Here is a 19,234-nt window from a genome sequence, read left to right as displayed (position 1 = left end):
GTACCGAAGTGTGGCGTCACTGTGAACCGGAACGGTAGTGCCAATTAACAAATGGAGTACGCGCGCGTGTACGTGTTGGTTCGTGCGCAGATTCTCATTCTAGGGTGCATTCATTGATCTCCATTATATAATGGAAATCAATGGGTGCATTCTACCAAATCGCATTTCTGCGCGCGAGCTCATTAATATTTTGTGATTCCATGTGATTTTTACTATAAGACAGGCCGTAGTCAGGAGGGATCATAGAAATTAGAAACATTTCTATAAATCTCGAATTTGGGACTGATAGTTTCTAGTTCGGGGTGTTTCTTTCACAAAATATCCCAAATTGCGGACCTTGTTTGGATAGAGGCAGGCGGCTACATTCAGAAATGAGCGCTTTTACTTTTACTGCTAGTTTGGGGGTATCTTCGGTGGAAGGCGAATAAAAAAAATTAAATAGCTAACCCCCATAAAAGTGAAACGAAAAGTGGTCTCCTGGCCATAATCTTGAATTGCCAATGAACAAAATGGAGGCTAACCTCTTCACGAGAGTCAACAGGTGGCGCTATTTTGGTCCGATTTTGCACGTATTTGGTGTAGTACCTATAATAATTGAATTGTGTGTGTATAAAATTTTTACACACACAATTTTTTGCACGCACGTCACGTGTCACTTCGGTACTCTATAGCGTCACTGTAAATGTAGACCCATAGGCTTACCAGTTGTTTGTAAATAATAATGGATTGTTAATTCGGTTAGAGTTTACAGCAGCCCATCGAGAAAAAGTTGAAGACGATACCCATTTTAATTGCATTTGTTAACATGCACCTCCCCCATCTTGTCACTCTCGGTCCGCCCACACATCGGCGCATAATTTGATATCAGTTATTGTGCATTCCTGTTTGGATTATTATAATAGAATACATAAGTACAATATTGGTATATACACCTAAAAATAATTAAGCGGGTAAGTCCTTTTTGGATTCCTTCCTGGGCTTTTTGTTTAACATTTATTTTGAAAAGTTTTGCGGCTGTTAAAATACAAATAAGCGGACGAGCCTAAGGATTTCATCAGAAAAGATGGCGACCGAACCCATGCTGAATCCACATCTGGCGAAGCAAGATTTATCTAATCTCGTAAGTTATGCGTTTGCTGATCAAAAATCTAAATAGAATACGCGAACTTATAATCTAGGCATGTGATTTGCTATTTGATTTTTGTAATTCATTTTTAAAAGGTTTTTAGGCGGTATTTTTCCGGTGTCGAAGTTGCAAGTCCTGCGTGTCCGTATGGCACGGCATGCGTAACGTACTGTGGCATCATAACCGGAGCGGTGCTGTTATTGTGAACGTTTTATATTGGAAAATCAGTTTAATCCTAACAGTCCCAAATCCTCCGATTTTCAAGATGATTTTACATACACCCTAGGGAGTTAGGGTTAAACAATGTGGCACCGTATTAAAATGACATGTTATCGTTGCACGTTTATGTTGTCTTTATATCTATGAAAATTGCTTTAAACCTGCATAAGCAGTTAAAGTAAAATTGGAATTGTAGAACTAAGCCTAGGATGCCTAGGCTACAGACAGTACAATATTCATGATCAGGTTGGGGACCAAACCACAATCTAGCATTAGCAATCTAGTGACAATGTCAGACTGTGCATATTCCCCTCGATTGTGCAACAATGATGTAATTTTTGAGCAATTTTTAGATCACGGTTCACAGATGATATCGATCTCTTTATCGATCAAAAACATCAATACAGATTGTTCTGATTGATCAAATTTACAGGAAACATGCTAGGCCTACCCCAGATCTAAATGAAACTTTCCTTTCATTTGCTATCTCTAAAAGCGCATTGAGGAAATTTTTTTCAGTTGAATCTTGCACTGGAGGTTTTGAATTTGGTAGGCGAGTTCAATTCTGCCAATGAAAATGTTTACGTGAAAAAAATAAAGCTTTGCGGAAGTTTACTTTATGCATGAAAATGTTGCCATCAAAAATCTCCATCAACTCACCGTAGCAATTTTTATATTTACCATGGCAATTTTTCAAAATAGCGATCAGAAATAATTTTGCCATAGACTCCAAAAGTAATGGCAACAGTGGCCATGTTGGCTGCTGGCATTTCAAATCTTGTTATTCTGCCAAAATCTTGCTGGAAAATGACATCATTATCACATGACCTGATAAAAAGTACGTCATTGCCGCTTGAATAAGCAACACAAGCAAAAACTAGGGACAATGCTAGATTATGGTTTGGTCCCCGACCTGATGATAGGCTAAACCTATTCCCAGCCTTTCCCTCATTTTTTCCACATTGCAGGATGTATCAAAATTGAACCCTTTGTCACCAGAGGTGATAAGTCGGCAGGCAACGATAAACATAGGTAAGTAGGCCTATGAAGATCTGTCAAAACAAGAAAACTATACAGGCATGACAATTGTTGTTTTTTAGTAAAATTGGATTCCCAACCTTGGCTCAGACATGTCAGACCAGGCAGCAGTTTTGACATCAGTGGCTGGTCATGACTCTTTGCTTGTGTTTCATTTATCAGGAACCATCGGTCATGTGGCCCACGGTAAGTCTACCGTCGTCAAGGCCATCTCGGGGGTCCAGACTGTTCGCTTTAAGAATGAGCTGATCAGGAATATCACCATCAAATTAGGATATGCAAATGCCAAGGTAAAGCAGTCAGAAAATATGGGGAAGTCCTTCGATTTAGGACCATGAGACGATCACAGACGAATTTCCCCAGCAGAAAATGATTAGGGATCAGCAGAAAGTCTTGTTTTCACATTTCTTGTGACCATTTCTCAAACATGTCAGCTGATTTTGTGAATTCATTAACCCTAACCCCCTAGGCCCTTTTACTAGGAACCATCCTGAATCCTCCAAAATCCTCTGATTTTCAACATAAAAAGTCGTCAACATGATTTTAGCTCCTTCCCTTTGTCTTGATGTCTTGAACATCAGTGTTTCATAAAAGTACTAATATACAGAAGCATGGTTTGTATTAGGAAGGCATTTTTTCCTGCTAACAAGATTCCAGTCCACTGTAGGTCACTGCGATATCACAGCGTTTCAGCCACGACAAATTCTTTGTTTTGTAATTGCAGATTTACAAGTGCGACAATCCTGCCTGTCCACGTCCAGGCTGCTACCGGTCAGCAGGCAGTAACAAGGAAGATGTCTTCGCCTGCGACAGACAAGGTTGCAGTGGCAAATTCAGACTTTTAAGGTGAAGGTTTCCATCCGTAACGTCCTTCAATTCATATCCTCAGATTCTGTAAATTGTATACTGAACCTGGCAGAGAAGTGATCTGAGCAGATCTAATGGCTGCTCATTTCAGTACCTGTGAGATATCGTTAACTTCTGCAGATTCTTCCACAAAAGGAAACTCGGAACAAACTTAGAGCCAGTGACGTGCTGCAAATGAAAATATCACAAACCCAGTCACAAGACCGGTCATAAGAGCAGTCACAATACCCAGCGCACACCCCAGGGTCAAACAGTGACAACGGAATACTTTTGTTGCTGCTCATCTGAATAGCTTGAACTTGAATTCAGATGGGAGGTCTTGTGTTGGTCTTGTGATGGTCTGAACGGGTCTGGATTTAGCATTTGTAATGTTGTCCTTACCCTCAGGCATGTCTCCTTCGTGGACTGTCCAGGCCATGATATTCTCATGGCCACCATGTTGAACGGTGCTGCTGTGATGGACGCTGCCTTACTTCTCATTGGTAGGTGCAAAGCTTGATGTATCTGGTTTTCTGACAAGTTGATTTCTAATCAGTTCAAAAGGTGTTTCAAAGTCCCAGAGAGGATCGAAAAATATCACTCATTAAAAGAACAAACATGGTTCAAATTTAGCCAATCACAGCTTGTAAGTATTGTGTTGTCTTATTTGAAGGCCTTAGACATGTACTGTGTGGAGTTTTCTACACAATAACCACATTTAAAAGACACTAAATGCAGTTAACTATTGCTGAGAGGTCGGGCACATGTCTAAAGGTTTGTAAGAAATAGGAATGAACACTTTTTAGATTGGGTAGAAGTTGAAAAGTTGAAGACAATCCCTAAAGGTGGAGCAGGCAATGTGAGTGAGTCATACTTATGTTTATATCCTTTTCTACCAACGTTAGCGGGTAACGAGTCCTGCCCCCAGCCCCAGACCTCTGAGCACTTGGCAGCCATCGAGATCATGAAGCTCAAACACATCCTGATCCTACAGAACAAGATTGACCTGGTCAAGGAGACTCAGGCCAGGGAGCAGTACGATCAAATCCTCCGATTCGTCCAAGGTAGGTCCAGGAAGATCAGACAGCCTCTTTCACGGTTGTTTCAAAATTCATGCACAGTTTTCCAGCGAGTGTAACCATGTCATTCTGACACAAGTTTAGACCAACACACAAAACAAAGACAACATTGAAACTAATACGCAAGCCAATTCTCTTTTGTCACTTGTAAAGGATAGCACAGCAAAAGAGGCAGGGTTCCAGACCTTGGGCAGTGCTTTTACTGAAGTATTGGCGAATACATGCCCATGCACCAATGTAGTGTTATTTCATTCCTTGCTTTCCTCTATCTTGAAGGTGTGGCAAAATCTGTCATTTATTTACCCCATGTGACCTCTAATCAGCCAATCAATACGGGGCCCAACAGACCTGAATACTATCTCTGTTTTGATTTTCATAGGGACGGTAGCGGAGGGGGCACCAGTCATTCCCATCTCGGCTCAGCTCAAGTACAACATTGAAGTCATCTGTGAATATATCACCAAGAAAATCCCCATCCCGGTCCGAGATTTCACGTCAGAGCCAAGACTTATCGGTGAGTCTGAACCTCATACATTAAATTCTTCCTCTGAACTTGCAAACCTGATCATGGAATTTTATGTTTAAAAACATTTTTGCTTTGTTTTCATATTGTATGGTTGCTTAATATCTGACTTCACTGTGAAATGAATTTCTCAAATCTTTCCCTTTGTAGTGATTCGGTCCTTTGATGTGAACAAACCAGGAAGTGAGGTCAAAGACTTAAAAGGAGGCGTGGCTGGAGGCAGCATATTGAGGGGGGTGCTGCGGGTACGTATATCGCCTTTTAATGCATGCATACCAAGTCTGTTTCATATTCTGTAAAAGCCTCTTTGACTTTGGGCTGCATCTGAATTTTGACCCTTAAACTTTTTTGAGAGTACTTGTGGGTAACTGTAGGTTTTCATGCATTGTGTTCTTGCCTGCTGTAGGTGGGACAAGAGATTGAAGTACGTCCTGGGATCGTATCCAAAGACAGCGAGGGGAAGCTTCAGTGTAGACCCATCTTCTCCAAGATCATCTCGCTCTTTGCCGAGAAGAACGACCTCCAGTTCGCCGTCCCAGGAGGGCTCATTGGTAAGTCAAGGCTCTCTCATAGACCAGGTTGACGTGACTCCCTCCGTCCTCAACCCCATTCAGGTTTTGTCATTTTTTGGCACCCTGCTTAATCCAAGATTATTTATGAGGACCAAAGATCTTTGTTTCACTTTTTAAATCAACACCCAACGGAAATCTCAAATACTAGAAGTTGACCCAAATTCCACTAGAATTTTTGTTGTCAAACCTCCTAAGAACCTAATGACACATTATTTGATCTTCAAATCGGAAAAGACTGGTCCAACATCCAAACTTTTCCAAAATCAGGGTTGCTAATTCAAATCAGAATCAGTCAATCATTCTCTTTGAATTATCAACAAATGTTGTCCTGGAAATCGGACATTGGCTATTTTTTCTTCAAATCATTGTCCTGATGATCTTGGCCCTTTTTCCCTTTTTGCCACAGGAGTGGGTACCAAGATTGACCCGACTCTGTGCCGAGCTGATCGTCTGGTGGGACAGGTGCTTGGAGCTGTGGGTGCCCTGCCAGACATCTACACCGAGCTGGAAATCTCCTACTTCCTCCTGCGTCGCCTGCTGGGAGTGCGGACGGAAGGAGACAAGAAAGGCGCCAAGGTAGGCAACCCGGAACACCTGTCATTGTCAGAGTAGAAAAGGATTGTTAAGAGTTTCATAGCAGCCTGCTCAGAGCCTTGGAAGGGAGCGTGATATGCACACACCGATTTACAGGTGTAAATGTTACAGTGTGTGCATGACCAGTTTCATCGGAATCACGACCAGTTTCATCGGAATGCACACAAAAGCGATCTTTTGTCTTGCCTATGAGGCATACTCAGAGCCTAAAAGAATGCATAACATGCACACAGTGACTCACCCATGCAAATGCTACAAGGTAGCATGACCAGTTTTCAAGAGAATGTGCACAAAATGACTTAGAGAGGTTTTGAAGCAGACCGTTAATGGCAATAATATTTTGCTTCTTTACAGTAGAGGGGGCAGTAACAGGTAATTCAAATGGTATATATTTTACTCATGTCCAAACCAAATGGACCAAATGGCAGTGACCCAGAGCAGAATAAGTGTCTACAGGAAAGGACTTTGGTTCAGCCGCAGCCAGGTTACACAAATGAAGCCTTTTGTGAGAATAGTCACTTGTCTGCACCATATAACGATCTGTGTTTCATCTCATTGTTCACAGGTGCAAAAGCTGAGCAAAGGGGAGGCACTCATGGTCAACATTGGGTCCTTGTCCACCGGTAGCCGCGTCCTAGCGGTCAGGGCCGATTTGGCCAAGATCGTGCTGACCAACCCTGTGTGCACGGAGATCGGTGAGAAGATTGCTCTCAGCAGACGAGTCGAGAAGCACTGGAGGTAAATCATTGTTTCTGTGTTGAAAAGATCATTTTCATCTCTTCACCAGCTCAAATTAGTTCCCTAATTAAGCAAAGATCTTTAAACTCAGTACAATATGTAAATATCTTGGGATAAAACACAAATCTAACAACAGCTGCTTAACTACTGAAAATATGAACGTACAAATAGAAATGGGATATAAATTTACTGAATACAATACAGGGTAAGTAATCTATATCATACTGAAAAGGAAGATATTCAAGTATTTCTTAAAACCTTTAAAAAAATTGAAAATCCCAGCAATGCTATCGAGTCGCTGTCAACCAGGAACCCTTTACAGAGTTTTATTTGGCTAGAAGTTTCTTTTTTGTGACTTTGCTGACTGTCGATAGTTTGTCAACTGAGAGCGGGGCCAGAAGAGTTAGACACCCCCTCTTTCCTACCCTCGCCCAAATCTTTCATTTTAGCAGTAATTCTGTTTGCACTTTTCTCTCATAAACCATGTTGGTCTTTGTGTTTTTTCCTTCAGATTGATCGGTTGGGGGCAAATCAGGAAGGGAATCACCATCAAGCCCACGGAGTCATGAGGTGTCGTTATGTTTGTCCTGTTTTGAGTGTCACTTCACTTTTCTTCTTTTTCATGTACAGTCACCATCTTGGTCTTGTACCCTGACTTGTACTATAGGAAGAGATTAACACATTAATCACATCATGACACCTGTTCGTATATTTTCTATTTGGAGACCCCAATTCGCAAAGGCTCGTTAAATGCAAAAAGGCCGCTCTGTCTGTTAAATGAAGGAATTTTGGTTAAGATGAAACCCCCCCTTTAGTTTCTAATTAATGAGACTTTTGGGACGAATTTCATTTATTCATGCAATACCCGTCATTCTTTGTGCACATTCTGTGACGCACCACTACCGCTCCATTCAATCCTGAACATCTCCAGCTTTCCCATTAAAATATCTGTCATCCAAATGACCAGATACCCCACATGCACCCAAAACATAAATGGACACCAGCCATTCATTTCGAAATTACAAAACACCAGACACAAAGATGTGTTATACTTAGCTTCTAAGAGAAACAACACCTGCATTTTCTCTTGAACCAGATGTCATCCAGGGCTTTTTTTTAACCACTTGCTGCCGGGTGGTTTGAAAAATGCAGTGCACGTAATTGGGACTTTTTCAAGATTTTCAGTTTTCAAAATTCTTCAAAAATTCAACATTTCAATTAATGGATATTTACACCCACACAAATTACTGTCTGGTGGCCACTCTAGTCTGACAGAAAAAATCTATTGATGCCCGAGTATTTCAGCCAGGCCTGCAGCCTTGTAAAAAGAGCCCAGATTGTGTAGTGTTATATAACTTTCTTTTGTCCACGAACCTGGCACAGTGTGCTGCTGACCTCTTTTCAATAGGGGCCAGATTAGCGTGCAGCGGTGCTGTGTGGCTCATCGCTGCGGTGGTGGAGCGCTTTTGTCCCCAGTAGTAATCCGCTCACTCTAAATGCCCCAAACCATGGTATACTGTTTCAAACAAGGCTGGATTATCTCCACTATTGAGAGTGAAAAAATGTCGGTAATGCCCAGCAGCCTGGTCTTTTGTTACAAATATGGTCTTTTGTTACACGGCCCAGTTCCCTTTGTCCGATTTCGGAGACCCGGCCTTGCATATAAACACACGGTGCCCGAAACCAGGCTCCCCAGCAGGTAGTGGTTAAGTTAAACTTTCAGAAAAAATTAACACTGTTAGAATTGTGAGCAAGTTACTAGTCTTGGTTCATTTTGATACCACAGTTATGTAATGACTGTCGCACACTTCACGTTGACTTTAACAGATAAAGTGAACATATTAGGATGCTGTGCTTTGGCGATTTGTAACATTATCCTAGGATTATGATCGTTGAGACTCTGGAGAAAAAGGAGTCCCACCCAAGAGCAGTTATACTTATGTTCTCACGTATGGTGATTTGGTTGTTATATAATCCATGCTTTTACGGGAGAATCCATGGTCTAATCGTAGTTTATCACTGTTCAGACTAGCACATTATTAGGTTCAACAGATTGTGTTTGCCTATAGTCCATGACCAAAATATTGTGTGATGACAGATGGGAATATTCTATTTCCCAAGAATGTTACCACACTTAAAAACGAGAGTCACAAATCACCGTAGTGAGTTTTGAAGAAAAAGCCTTCAAAAGAACCTTTCACTGTATAAATCTATGGGAACTTTATGATCTTTCTCCCATGTATTGTTGTCTACTTTCGTCAGGATGCTAAAGTGACTGTTGCATCACAACAGAGAGCTCCTTTTGTTGAATCCAGTCACCAGTGTGGGAACAATTTTATGGTAACTGTTGTCGAATTTCAAAATGCTCACAGTTTTGTCTCAAGAACGAATATTTTCAGTAAAAGAAATATCCAAGACCTTAACCGCAACAGTGCTGTCTGATCTGTCTGCCTTCTTAAGTGCGTCACACAGTGCTGGGGATTTGGACACATTATGTAATAAAAATAACCTGACATATTTTACATCATTTGTTGATGAAATGACTCTAAAATTATAATAAATCATCGGTGATCAAAGTGATAAAAAAAATTGTGCTTTCAACATTTATGTCTTCTTGTGTTTTCTACAATTATTCAAATCCTATATAGACATCAATACCTCATTCATGTCAAGTTCCCAATGGGTAATATGGATGTAAGAATGACAGAGGTTATTACATCATAGGTACCAGTCTACTGTACACATTGATGTTATTCAGATGTTTGTTTGGGGGTTTTAGTCTGGTAATTGGTTCACACCTGTTCTCATATTGAACACTGACTTCCTGACTAACTCATTGTACTCTGTAAACATGAGATGTACATTTTTTTTGGGGGGGGGAAGCAGTTGGTATTACGGATGGAATACTTAGGGGAGATGAAAATGTATTGAAGAGAAAAATGTTATAAATGACTGCTTTCTTGATCTTGGTTTCAGCACCAGTTTTGCTAGCAGAATGTCCTTCAAAATACAAATGTCAACACAATTCAAGAATGAATAAACTTAGGTGTAGAGTTTGATCTCCTTGGACATTTTTTGTGTTCTCCCAAGTTTCTAACAAGTGGAATTCATGAATTAATGATTTGGAAGTTTGAATTAGAATACAATCCTGACAGCATGGTAACCCCAACATTTGCAGTGATAACACAGATTTTGTTTGTTCCTATCAGGGGTATACCGACGCCAATGCAGTATAAATCCCCCAAACCCAAATATTTGTAGGTCATGCTTTGCTTGTAGATGTTTTTTTAACCAGTCTGGAAATGCTCAATGTTGGCCGGTACAAGTTCCTAGCCACATGTCTATTGGTTTTTCTGAAGTCTTTGATCAGTGCTGCCAGACTGCAATCTCTTATCTAGATGTCACGTTTGTGTACACGCATTCACCCGTTGCTGGTCACATTGGCAAACCAGGTGAAGTGAGATGTCCCTGTAGATGTTCACCCGTTGCTGGTCACATTGGCAAACCAGGTGAAGTGAGATGTCCCTGTAGATGTTCAAACTCTGAGCTCACTTCTTATTCTGTCAGGGTTCTCATGATCATGGAAAATCACAGGGAAAAAGTGTCAAGGAAAGGCATGGAAAAAGTCGTGGAAAATGGGGAAATATGGGATGTCAGGGAATCCTATTGTCAAAGGAACAATCATGGAAATCAAGATCATACAAGGATTTGTTTTTGATGGGCTTCCTTTGATATGATAACAGAATAATGATAAATTGACAGACTACCCTTGCCAGTCAGTAGTAATGTCCTAGGCAGTCTTCCAGTTTACAATGCTAGGCTACTTTTCCCTGCAAACATTGCATTAAATGTCCCATAAATTGTAATAGGAAAGTCATGGGAAAAGTCCTAGAATTTGGTTTTAAGATTTCTGTGAGAGCCCCATCTGTTGGAAAGCTTATGACTGTCACAGTGATACTACAGGTCAGTATTCTCGGTCTATGCCACTCCATTTACCATGTGAAACACAAGTACTTCATAATTGAATTTGTCAGGAAAGACTGTAACTGATACAGTTCCTCCTTGTGATACTCGGGAATTTCTGCAAATTTGAACCTTTTATTTTGGTACATATGCTCATAGTTACCGTCATTATCAACTAGACCACTGATAAAGTCAAAGAAGAGTCTAACCTTCGATTCCTCAAATTACTGGCAGTGGTCACTCAAATGAAACAAAAACACCTGTTGCCGTTGTAACGGGGAAAATGGCACACTATGGGGGAACTCGCAAACTTAACAAAAAAATCCAACTAAACTAAGGATCTTTGAGGGAAAGGTCACAGGAAACTGAATTAATAGGGACTCAGACACCAAATATTTGACTTCAAAAAAGGACAAAAAGAATTTATTATTGAAAAAGTACTGTAAAAGACGAGAAAAAGCCTATAAGGATTAACAGACTGAAAAGACAACATCAAAAGACTAAAAAAAATTTAACAGACTAAAAAAGAAACCCTGTGTAAAATGGACCTTATGAGTTTACATTCTGACTTCAATCACTGACTTCTTGCAAACTAGGGCCCAAGCAGAAAACCACACTCCAGTTTAATAGGAGCATGTGAAGTTGACTGGTCTCTGCTGATCTGCCGCGCTGACTGTGGCCAGACGATGTGGCTACATTATATGGGGGGGGGAGGGAGCTGAGGCTTAAACAAATGAACAGGGGGCACACTAGTAAAAAATATCGAGAACTTTAAAGGTCAACATTTTTAAAAGGGAATGATGTGTAAAGACGTATATTTAATAACATTTATTTCTGGCTCTGGCACACCATTAAGAACGATCAACAGAAATGGACTTAATAATGTCAATGCGGCTTCACTGAAGGCTGGTTTTTATACTTTGCGCGAAAGCCAACATGAAATTGGGATTTCAGATCAAATATTCGCACTGCAAATTTGCAAAAAGTCGAACACACTTCAACTCGAGCAAATTTCACTGCAAACCTCCCTTTTGCAATCTTCCGAAGCTTGAAGTGGCCTCCTGCAGGGAAAGTTAAACACTTTTTTCTCTTCTTTTTGGCAATAACTCGACAGATTTGTGACAAAAAGAACTCACCGTGCATTCAAGGCACAATTAAAACATGATTACCATCTATGTCCATGGTTAGGAGCAATGGCAGCAAAAAATCCCCAATACTTTTGACCTGGCAGTGTTCAAAGGTCAAGTAAAGACAATGAGGTGGGTAGGAGAACAAACACTATTTATACGTAGACTTAAATAATACACAGGGTTCATATTCTTGCGTAAAAGCTATTGGCTTTGACAGTAGCAATGTGAATAAAAACAAAGGCCGAAAAACAGCAGATACACACCTGTAGTTTTTATACAAATAGTACAACCCATCACCACAGAAAATAAGTTGAGTGATGTGAAACAGAATTAGAGTCTAACATTTAGCAACAGCATTAAGGAATGGTTTTGTTAATTAACCCTAGCAGTCTTCAGTCGTTTATCTTTTGATATACCGAGGACTTTCGATGATTCATCTTATTGAATTAGGCTGCCCTGTTGGATTAATGTAAGGTTCAAAGAAACAGTTCCAAAGAACCAGCAAGCTACATAGCAACTTTCCTTTGCTTGCAGTTTCTTGCATTATTCTCCAACAAATATATTGTCGTTCTTCAAATCTTGTCTGTCTCCTCTGTCCCTGAAAAAGCCGTGTTTGAATACGACAGTTCCTTCTCGCCTTTCTCCTCAGGCGACCGGGCTTTCGTCTTTCTTCTCCTGGGAAAAAAAGAACCAAAAAAGTCACTATTTCCCATTCGCAGTGTTCTCTTTTGGGTGCAAAACAGGGTTGTTGATATCGTTGTTTTGTTCAAAATTCCATCTTAATTTAATTCTACTGGTCATATATTATCATTAGTTTGGTTGAGTTCAAGAATGAAGTGATCAGTGAATGAACATGCAAAAGTGGTACATGGATGTGGATTTGTTCATGCTGCTGTTAAATGATAGTACCTGGGCTCTTTTTTCCCCAATCCTAGAAATTCCTCCAAAATCTGATGGATTATGAAGGATCTGGGAGGTATATGATCAACCATTGTCTTCTGCAAATTACTTCACGTTTATTTCTGATGCCTGCGTGAGAAGGAACTTGATTACAGAAGTCCCAGAAAATTGGCCGGGATGTGAACGCCAGACTCGAGACAAAAAATGAGACAGAAATTTTAGACAGAAAAATTTACCAGGACGAAAGTCTCCTTTTTAAATCTTACCCTGTGAATGAATTGGTACTGATCCATCCATCTAAACCTGTTGAGGTGATACAATGAGAGAGTTGGTGACGTCCGAATGGAATGACATATGAATCATATGCACAATGGAGCACTGCGTGCAAAGATTGGGGTGGGAGATGTGGCTCAACGCCCCCTTCCAACATAAATTGTTCACCCATTCTTTCTTGCTTGAAGTAACACCATAGTGAACCCACCCCTTTGAAAATATTAAATCTGTTACCGTATCGTAGTTGGGTCAAACAAGCCCCAATTTCAACTTTTTGACATAGTTTGTTTGTTACATATATCAACCGAGGGCTCTGCTAAACTTTAGATTAGTAACAAACCAGAATCTACCGCTACGTGTCAAAACTGAAATGAAACAAATTTGCTTTTAGTCTTTTATTAAGCTTTTATCATGCACAAATTTTCTGACATGAGGTTCCATTTTTTTTGCAACATACGCACGGAAAAGTCAAGGTTGCAATATATTGGGTTGTAACAAAGAAACATGAACAATTGGATCAGTAAAATGTAAATGTTTAGCCAGTTACTTGATCTGCATTGGCTGGGATGTTTTTCTGAATCGTATGGTATCTCACATCATCCATTTCAAAACTCAACATAAATGTTTGATAATGCAAAAATACAAACCTCGGTAATTTTTTTATGGAATGCATGGATGATGTTGTTTTAACTTCTGTTTAACTTCTGTTTTCTCTCATTTTTGTCTTTGTGTGTTGGCAAACATGAAAAATGGATTAAAGTGGATGTCGCCCTAACTTGGGTGTAGAAATGGTGTTTGTAGAATGGCTGTAACACTGATAAAAGTGGGCTTGGAATGTAAAAAAAAATGAAGGAAAGTTGGCTTCATGCATCAAACATCGTACTTTCCAAATTCCTCGGCATCTTCCACCGTCTCGGGCAGGGCTTTCCCTCTTGTCTCTGGCAAGAGGAAGGCCAAAGCACCAGCTAGGATGGAAGGTACGCCAAACAAGAGTAACGGTAATGGTTGCCAGACTCCATCCAGTAGGAGGATGAGAGGCGAGACGATGCCACCTATCCTAGAAGCCATTGAACACACGCCCATCCCCACTGTCCTGCAAATACAAAAACATGGCACCAGCAATTAGGCCATATGAAAATACAAACATCTTTTCGTCTAGAAGTTTTAAGAAAGGGAGGTTTCCCATGTTTTCAAAATAGCAGATTTTCCATGATGATGGATAAGTTCTTTGTTGATATTTATTTCAAGGAGGTAAGCCCTACTTTCCTATCTGACTTAGAATCAAATTAAAAAAGTAAACTACATTGCAATTTATAAGAATTCTAAAATCTCAAAAAGCAAGAGGGGGGGGGGAAAGGAATTTTAAGATCACAACAAACATTACTTGTACTTGGCCTTATTCTTGAACCCTTGCCAGATGCAATGAAATCCAACACAAATGAAACGAAAAATCGTCCGTTTCTAAAGAGCCTGTACTTGATCTTGTGATGGTTTGTTCAATAGTTAAACCGTTTACCTTAGAGGAGTTGGGAAAAGTTCGGCCGAGTAGATGTACACGATGGCAAAGGAAGCAGAAACGCAAAACTTGCCAATCATCGCGACAGCTGTCTGCCACGTCCCAGCGGCTGTGAGAGAAAAAAAAGATCACAAATGCAAGTGTGTCCTGCAGTCCATTGAATAAAATTTTCACCGGTTAATGAAAGAGATGTATTCCCGAGTTGGAGACTCACGTATGAGTATTGTCCCCACACAGGCCACCCCTCCGATGACCATAGTAGATCCCAAATTCAATCTCCTTCCCAGTTTCTCGATGGCCACCATAGCTAGTATGTAGGCTGGTATCTCAATGGCGCCGGATATGAAAAAGGCGAGATAGTTGTCGGAAGCTAGATCAGGGATACTGAGGGACAGGCCATAGTATACCAAACTGTTGACACACCTGTAGACAAAACCCCAAATAAAAGTTACTGTACCTTCTTCAAACTTGAATGAACCAGCGTTTTGACTTCTCCCGTTTTGGGGGAAGAAGAGAACGAACTTTCCCATTGTGCTATGGGGCGTTTTTTTGTGACAGAATGAAACCTCGTTGATTTTCTTACCAATTGAACATGAGATTAGACGTCTTGAAGGCGATGTTTGGAGTTTTGAAGAGATCCAACGCGTTCGGCTTTCTTTCTGCCTCCAATTTTTCCTGTGAAGTATATTTTGATTGACCCGTTTATAATTGGAGAATGACATATAAGCACATGGTGGTAAACGCGCAATGATAATAATTGCCGAAAGAAAGTGGGTCGACGGTCTCTTCCTTAGCGTGGCATTCATGCATCGAAATATAGTACCAGTTCAGTCCCGCTTTCAATACATTTGTCCCCAGCTTATTTCCCCGAGAAATTAAAGATTAATTGACAAAGCACACACCTTCAATTCCTTGATTTCGTCCTCCTCAAATAGTACATCCGGAAGCTCTTTCTTGTTTACCTTGGCAACTTTTCTGATTATTTTCTCGGCTTGATTATGACGCCCCCTGTTTATCAGCCAGCGTGCCGACTCGGGGAAAATACTTCCAGCAGAACAGAAAAAGAGAGTCGTGTCAATTGTACTGTGTTTCGATCCCAAACATATTAATATCAACTTTGTGGGGGAAAAAGTAAAAACAATGCCATTTCAACAGTAAAGTGTGGATCTGTTCTCGAGCATAAAACTGACGTGGAACTTTGCAAAGTTTAGCACCCCCCACCCAACCTAGCGCAAAGGACGATACATATATAAGTAGGGTTAGTCTCCATTCCAGACACTCACGGGATATAGAGGAAGAAGAGAAGTATTGGAGCAGTGATGACAAGCTCCAGGGTGCGCCACTGACGGATGAAGTAGGCAAGACCAGCCAGAATCATGAGGCCAGCAGAGAAGAAGATTTGACCCACGATACCGACGATGACTCGCTTGGAGGGGCCTACAAACTCCGTACCTACAGATTGTGTGCACCAACACGCGCGTCAGGCGTTTAACATAACCAGTGAATCAAATTCATAGAAAGCGAAGTCAGTGCTATCGGTTCTGAAAGTCAGTGGATTACAAAGAAAATTGCGTATAGCTCCATGATAGATAGAGTGTGAATAATTATACTGGATAGCCAGCTCTTACGAACAATTTCATCGAATTTAAAACAATTTCAACTAAAGATGATGAATTAATACCGCTGTTTACCCAGAACATATGCAGGTAAGAAAGTGCCGTAACTGCCCGCTCCTCCCAAGGCGCGGAATATCGTGTAGGCCGCGAAGTTAGGCGAGAACGCTACCGCAATGGATGCAGCGAGCCACAAACACATGGCGATGTACATGGTCTTTGTGCGACCAATCCTTCAAAAAGAACAAATTACAGTTTCCATTTTGACATCCATTCTTTTGTCGGTGTTTTAATTAACACATGAATTGCTTGCATTATTTGATATATATATTCTACTACAACTATTAAACTACAACTATTATTGCATTATTTTTCCATTTTCTAATTAGCGTGTAATTTTTTGTACCATCTTGTGTCTCGTTGAGCCGGTCCAGATATCTTCACTCTACAGGGTGTCCCAGAAAAAAAACCGAGGAAAGGGGTTAATATGGAGATCCTTATACATTATAATCATATCTCATGGTTTGGGCATATAAACCCCTTTCCTCAGGGTTTGTTTTATTTCTGGGACACCCTGTATAGTGACCCTTCAACTCACCAATCAGCGAGCGACCCAAAGACAACAGAGCCAAGTAGAATTCCCACGAAGAAAACGGACTGAGCCACATTAGAAAACGTCTTACGATCACATACCAATGTGAACTGGTTTAACAGAAACAAGCATGACAGACAGAATATTAGCAGAGTGGTCGTCCGGATTTTTACGCCAAACTTTTGGCGTTGATGTGCAAAATATGTTAAAAACAACTCCAAACTATCAACAACTACATGTATAGGAAAACTATAAAATGGAAATGTGTGGTTAAGTGTTTATCGAATACTGGTCGTTTCAGATCGAAATCAATGTTGTTTGTACTGGTTAGTATACCGGTATGTGTTAGATAAGGAGCTTTTTACGGTTGTCACAGCTGTGTGGATTAAAATGTAAACGTTTCCCTCCAGATCTCTATTATATTAGCTGATTTGAAGGGACAAGGAAGATGTTCAGCCCATAACAAAAGGTATTATTACGTAACATTATACGAGGACGTTTACCATGATAATCAGGTATCTTGTTCACAGGTGCATCTCTGTGGATTTGGTTGGCATTCCAAATCTGAACTATTTCCTTTGTAATGAAAGCTGTATAAAGCCAGAGTGCTGGCCGGTCGTAGAACAGATCGTCAAATTCGCGCGGCGGTTGAGAGCTAAAGCGAGTCGAGGATGGCAGGACTGGTCATCGTGATTTATCAGTCCACCTTAGAGTGGGGATGTTGTCAAGCCAAGTAAAATAAAGAGAACCAACCTTGACTGAGCAGTCAAGACAACGATGCCGAGGTACATTTTTTACGCCGGCCTATTAAGATTTGTTTTTGACCAGCTAGGATGGTGGCTGACCAGGAAAATAAAAGAAAACTTATCTTAGATAGTGTGAATACATTGGCAGGCATTTTCATGTAAGCCTCTAGGTGTGCTATGGCATCGTCAAATCCCTATCCATTACTTCGAATTTTGGAAGGGAAAGGATATCCGATGTTGTAGTCGAGTTCGTCATAAAATCCGTTCTCAGGTCATTTCACAAGTTATTTCACAAGTTCTTGCGGCAATGACTGCTGCAAAACCTTTGTCGCAGTTGTAACTTGCGACTCGGGTTACGACAACTTTTGATGGACTCGACTCCAACAAGTCAAGATATTAAATTGGGTTTAACTTACATCCATTCTGATGGTAGATTCATACTGGCTGGTGTCATAAACCCACCCATCCATGCATTCCTCTGTGGTGAAGTTACTGGTGTCAAGCCCCGGGTAGAACATCACCCCAGTCACGTTGTACCGCCCGCATTGCTTGAACTCCCCGCGCTCGTCTCTCGGGATGGACGCGTTCTTCTTGGCCAGCTGGCATTCCGTCGTCGTCAAGTTCCAACCCATGCAGTCCTGGTCTTCCCACTCGGGCTCGGCGCACCAGTGGTCCGTTCCTGCCCCGAGAAAGACCTGGGCTAGCTTGTGAAAAGCGCCCGGTACACTCAGCAGACAAATCAGAAAGAAGATCCGCCTCTGGTAGGGCCCAAAGTCTCCAAGGAGTGCTAGAATCTGATCGAATTGCATCCTGATGGCAAGCTCTTCCTGTGACTGGAACAACTGTTGTTGGATAGAACTGTAGTGTAAAACCAACACCGACTCCCCAGATCTGAGGCAAGTTCGAGCGACGAGCATTGGCCACCTGCCACTAGTTTGTCCACTTTGCCTGCGGTCTCCGGGTGATATGCTATGATCAGGTTACCAGGGAAAATTGACCAGCAGTCAATAAATGGACCTTGGTCGAACTTGTCCTCGGAGCTCAGTCCAGCGGGTCACTTGCGTATTTACCAATCATACGAGTTGACTGGAGGCAGCCAGGTCCCAAACAGTGACCACACTTACTTACATTTAAAGAAAGAGAGAAATCTATTCTTCGTTGTAATCAAAGTTCAGTCTTTTATGGCAGAGGGTTGCCACTGGGGACATCAGACCATAACCATTCCAGCTTGCTGCCGCAATTTCTTTTTTGTAATGCCAGTGTGCCACAACCCATTTTTCCCAGAGGGCACTCAGTGGTTTAGAAGCAATCAACTCGGATCCATCCTGTCCTTAAATTCTGAGCGAGGTCAAAGGCACAAATTGAAGAACGAGCCGGGATACTGCGCTGGGACTGGGCCTTAGCATCGCTGAAAGCTTGGAGCAAACCACTGTGACAGTTTTTCCTGATTTTTTTTCGTTGTTCCACACCGTGGTAATGCACTGTGCATTATTTACTTGGTAGTCATAAGTCATAATAGACCAAGGGAAATTAGGAATTAATCATTGTGGAAGATTACTGTTGCGACTTTATCTAAATGTTAATTTGCATGCAGAGCAACTTAAAACGGCAGAGATGTGGGCTCAAGGATTTCACGGTTTACGTTAAAAAATGCCAGCACTAAAGGCAAGTTCTTGGTGACGCAAAGGAATATAATTTTTGTCCATAATCAGCAACTGCTTCGCAAGGGGGCGCTATACCAATCCGGCAAGTAGTGTCTGGTATCC

At 41.2% G+C, this 19,234-nt stretch overlaps 2 protein-coding genes across 5 annotated transcripts; one reads left to right on the top strand and one right to left on the bottom strand.

The window, feature by feature from the left end:
- The first annotated feature begins 67 nt into the window (after positions 1–67).
- On the top strand, positions 68–9,804 carry LOC110978833 (eukaryotic translation initiation factor 2 subunit 3). Its single transcript, XM_022234120.2, has 12 exons — positions 68–1,120; positions 2,314–2,377; positions 2,546–2,673; positions 3,108–3,229; positions 3,638–3,732; positions 4,135–4,293; positions 4,688–4,822; positions 4,982–5,076; positions 5,238–5,382; positions 5,810–5,979; positions 6,563–6,735; positions 7,247–9,804. The coding sequence occupies exons 1-12, from the start codon at positions 1,064–1,066 to the stop codon at positions 7,302–7,304; spliced, it is 1,401 nt and encodes a 466-aa protein (XP_022089812.1). The 5' UTR covers positions 68–1,063; the 3' UTR covers positions 7,305–9,804.
- A 1,289-nt stretch (positions 9,805–11,093) lies between these two features.
- LOC110978872 (organic cation transporter protein-like) lies at positions 11,094–19,037 on the bottom strand. Of its 4 annotated transcripts, XR_015427877.1 has the most exons (12): positions 17,885–19,035; positions 16,729–16,832; positions 16,209–16,363; positions 15,801–15,969; positions 15,420–15,561; positions 15,101–15,192; positions 14,732–14,940; positions 14,518–14,626; positions 13,885–14,094; positions 12,995–13,031; positions 12,352–12,503; positions 11,094–12,320 (listed from the first exon to the last, which is right to left on the bottom strand). XR_015427877.1 is itself a non-coding variant. In XM_087146866.1 (11 exons), the coding sequence occupies exons 1-10, from the start codon at positions 18,383–18,385 to the stop codon at positions 12,401–12,403; spliced, it is 1,794 nt and encodes a 597-aa protein (XP_087002992.1). In that variant the 5' UTR covers positions 18,386–19,037; the 3' UTR covers positions 11,094–12,320; positions 12,352–12,400. The 4 variants fall into 4 exon arrangements, 3 of the variants coding, with proteins under 3 accessions (XP_087002992.1, XP_022089883.1, XP_087002991.1); XM_087146866.1 differs by lacking the exon at positions 12,995–13,031 and having other exon boundaries at positions 17,885–19,037; XM_022234191.2 differs by having other exon boundaries at positions 11,094–12,503.
- Positions 19,038–19,234: the final 197 nt, after the last annotated feature.

The sequence above is a fragment of the Acanthaster planci genome, linkage group LG15, assembly GCF_054643075.1.
Source record: "Acanthaster planci isolate LZ-2023a linkage group LG15, COTS_SCS, whole genome shotgun sequence".
NCBI classification, from domain to species: Eukaryota; Metazoa; Echinodermata; class Asteroidea; order Valvatida; family Acanthasteridae; genus Acanthaster; species Acanthaster planci.
Note: the sequence above shows the minus strand (reverse complement) of the source record. Positions and strands in the feature narration are given on the sequence as shown.

What these genes read in the sequence shown, in the direction of transcription:
- LOC110978872 (XM_087146865.1), bottom strand. Translation starts at nt 18,385, where the DNA reads ATGCTCGTCGCTCGAACTTGCCTCAGATCTGGGGAGTCGGTGTTGGTT. An exon ending in CTCTTCTTCCTCTATATCCC is followed by an intron (nt 15,562 to 15,800) that starts GTGAGTGTCTGG and finishes TTCTGCTGGAAG; the next exon opens with TATTTTCCCCGAGTCGGCAC. An exon ending in CTTTTCCCAACTCCTCTAAG is followed by an intron (nt 14,095 to 14,517) that starts GTAAACGGTTTA and finishes TTGTATTTGCAG; the next exon opens with GACAGTGGGGATGGGCGTGT.
- LOC110978833 (XM_022234120.2), top strand. Translation starts at nt 1,064, where the DNA reads ATGGCGACCGAACCCATGCTGAATCCACATCTGGCGAAGCAAGATTTA. An exon ending in AATCCTCCGATTCGTCCAAG is followed by an intron (nt 4,294 to 4,687) that starts GTAGGTCCAGGA and finishes TGATTTTCATAG; the next exon opens with GGACGGTAGCGGAGGGGGCA. An exon ending in GAGACAAGAAAGGCGCCAAG is followed by an intron (nt 5,980 to 6,562) that starts GTAGGCAACCCG and finishes CATTGTTCACAG; the next exon opens with GTGCAAAAGCTGAGCAAAGG.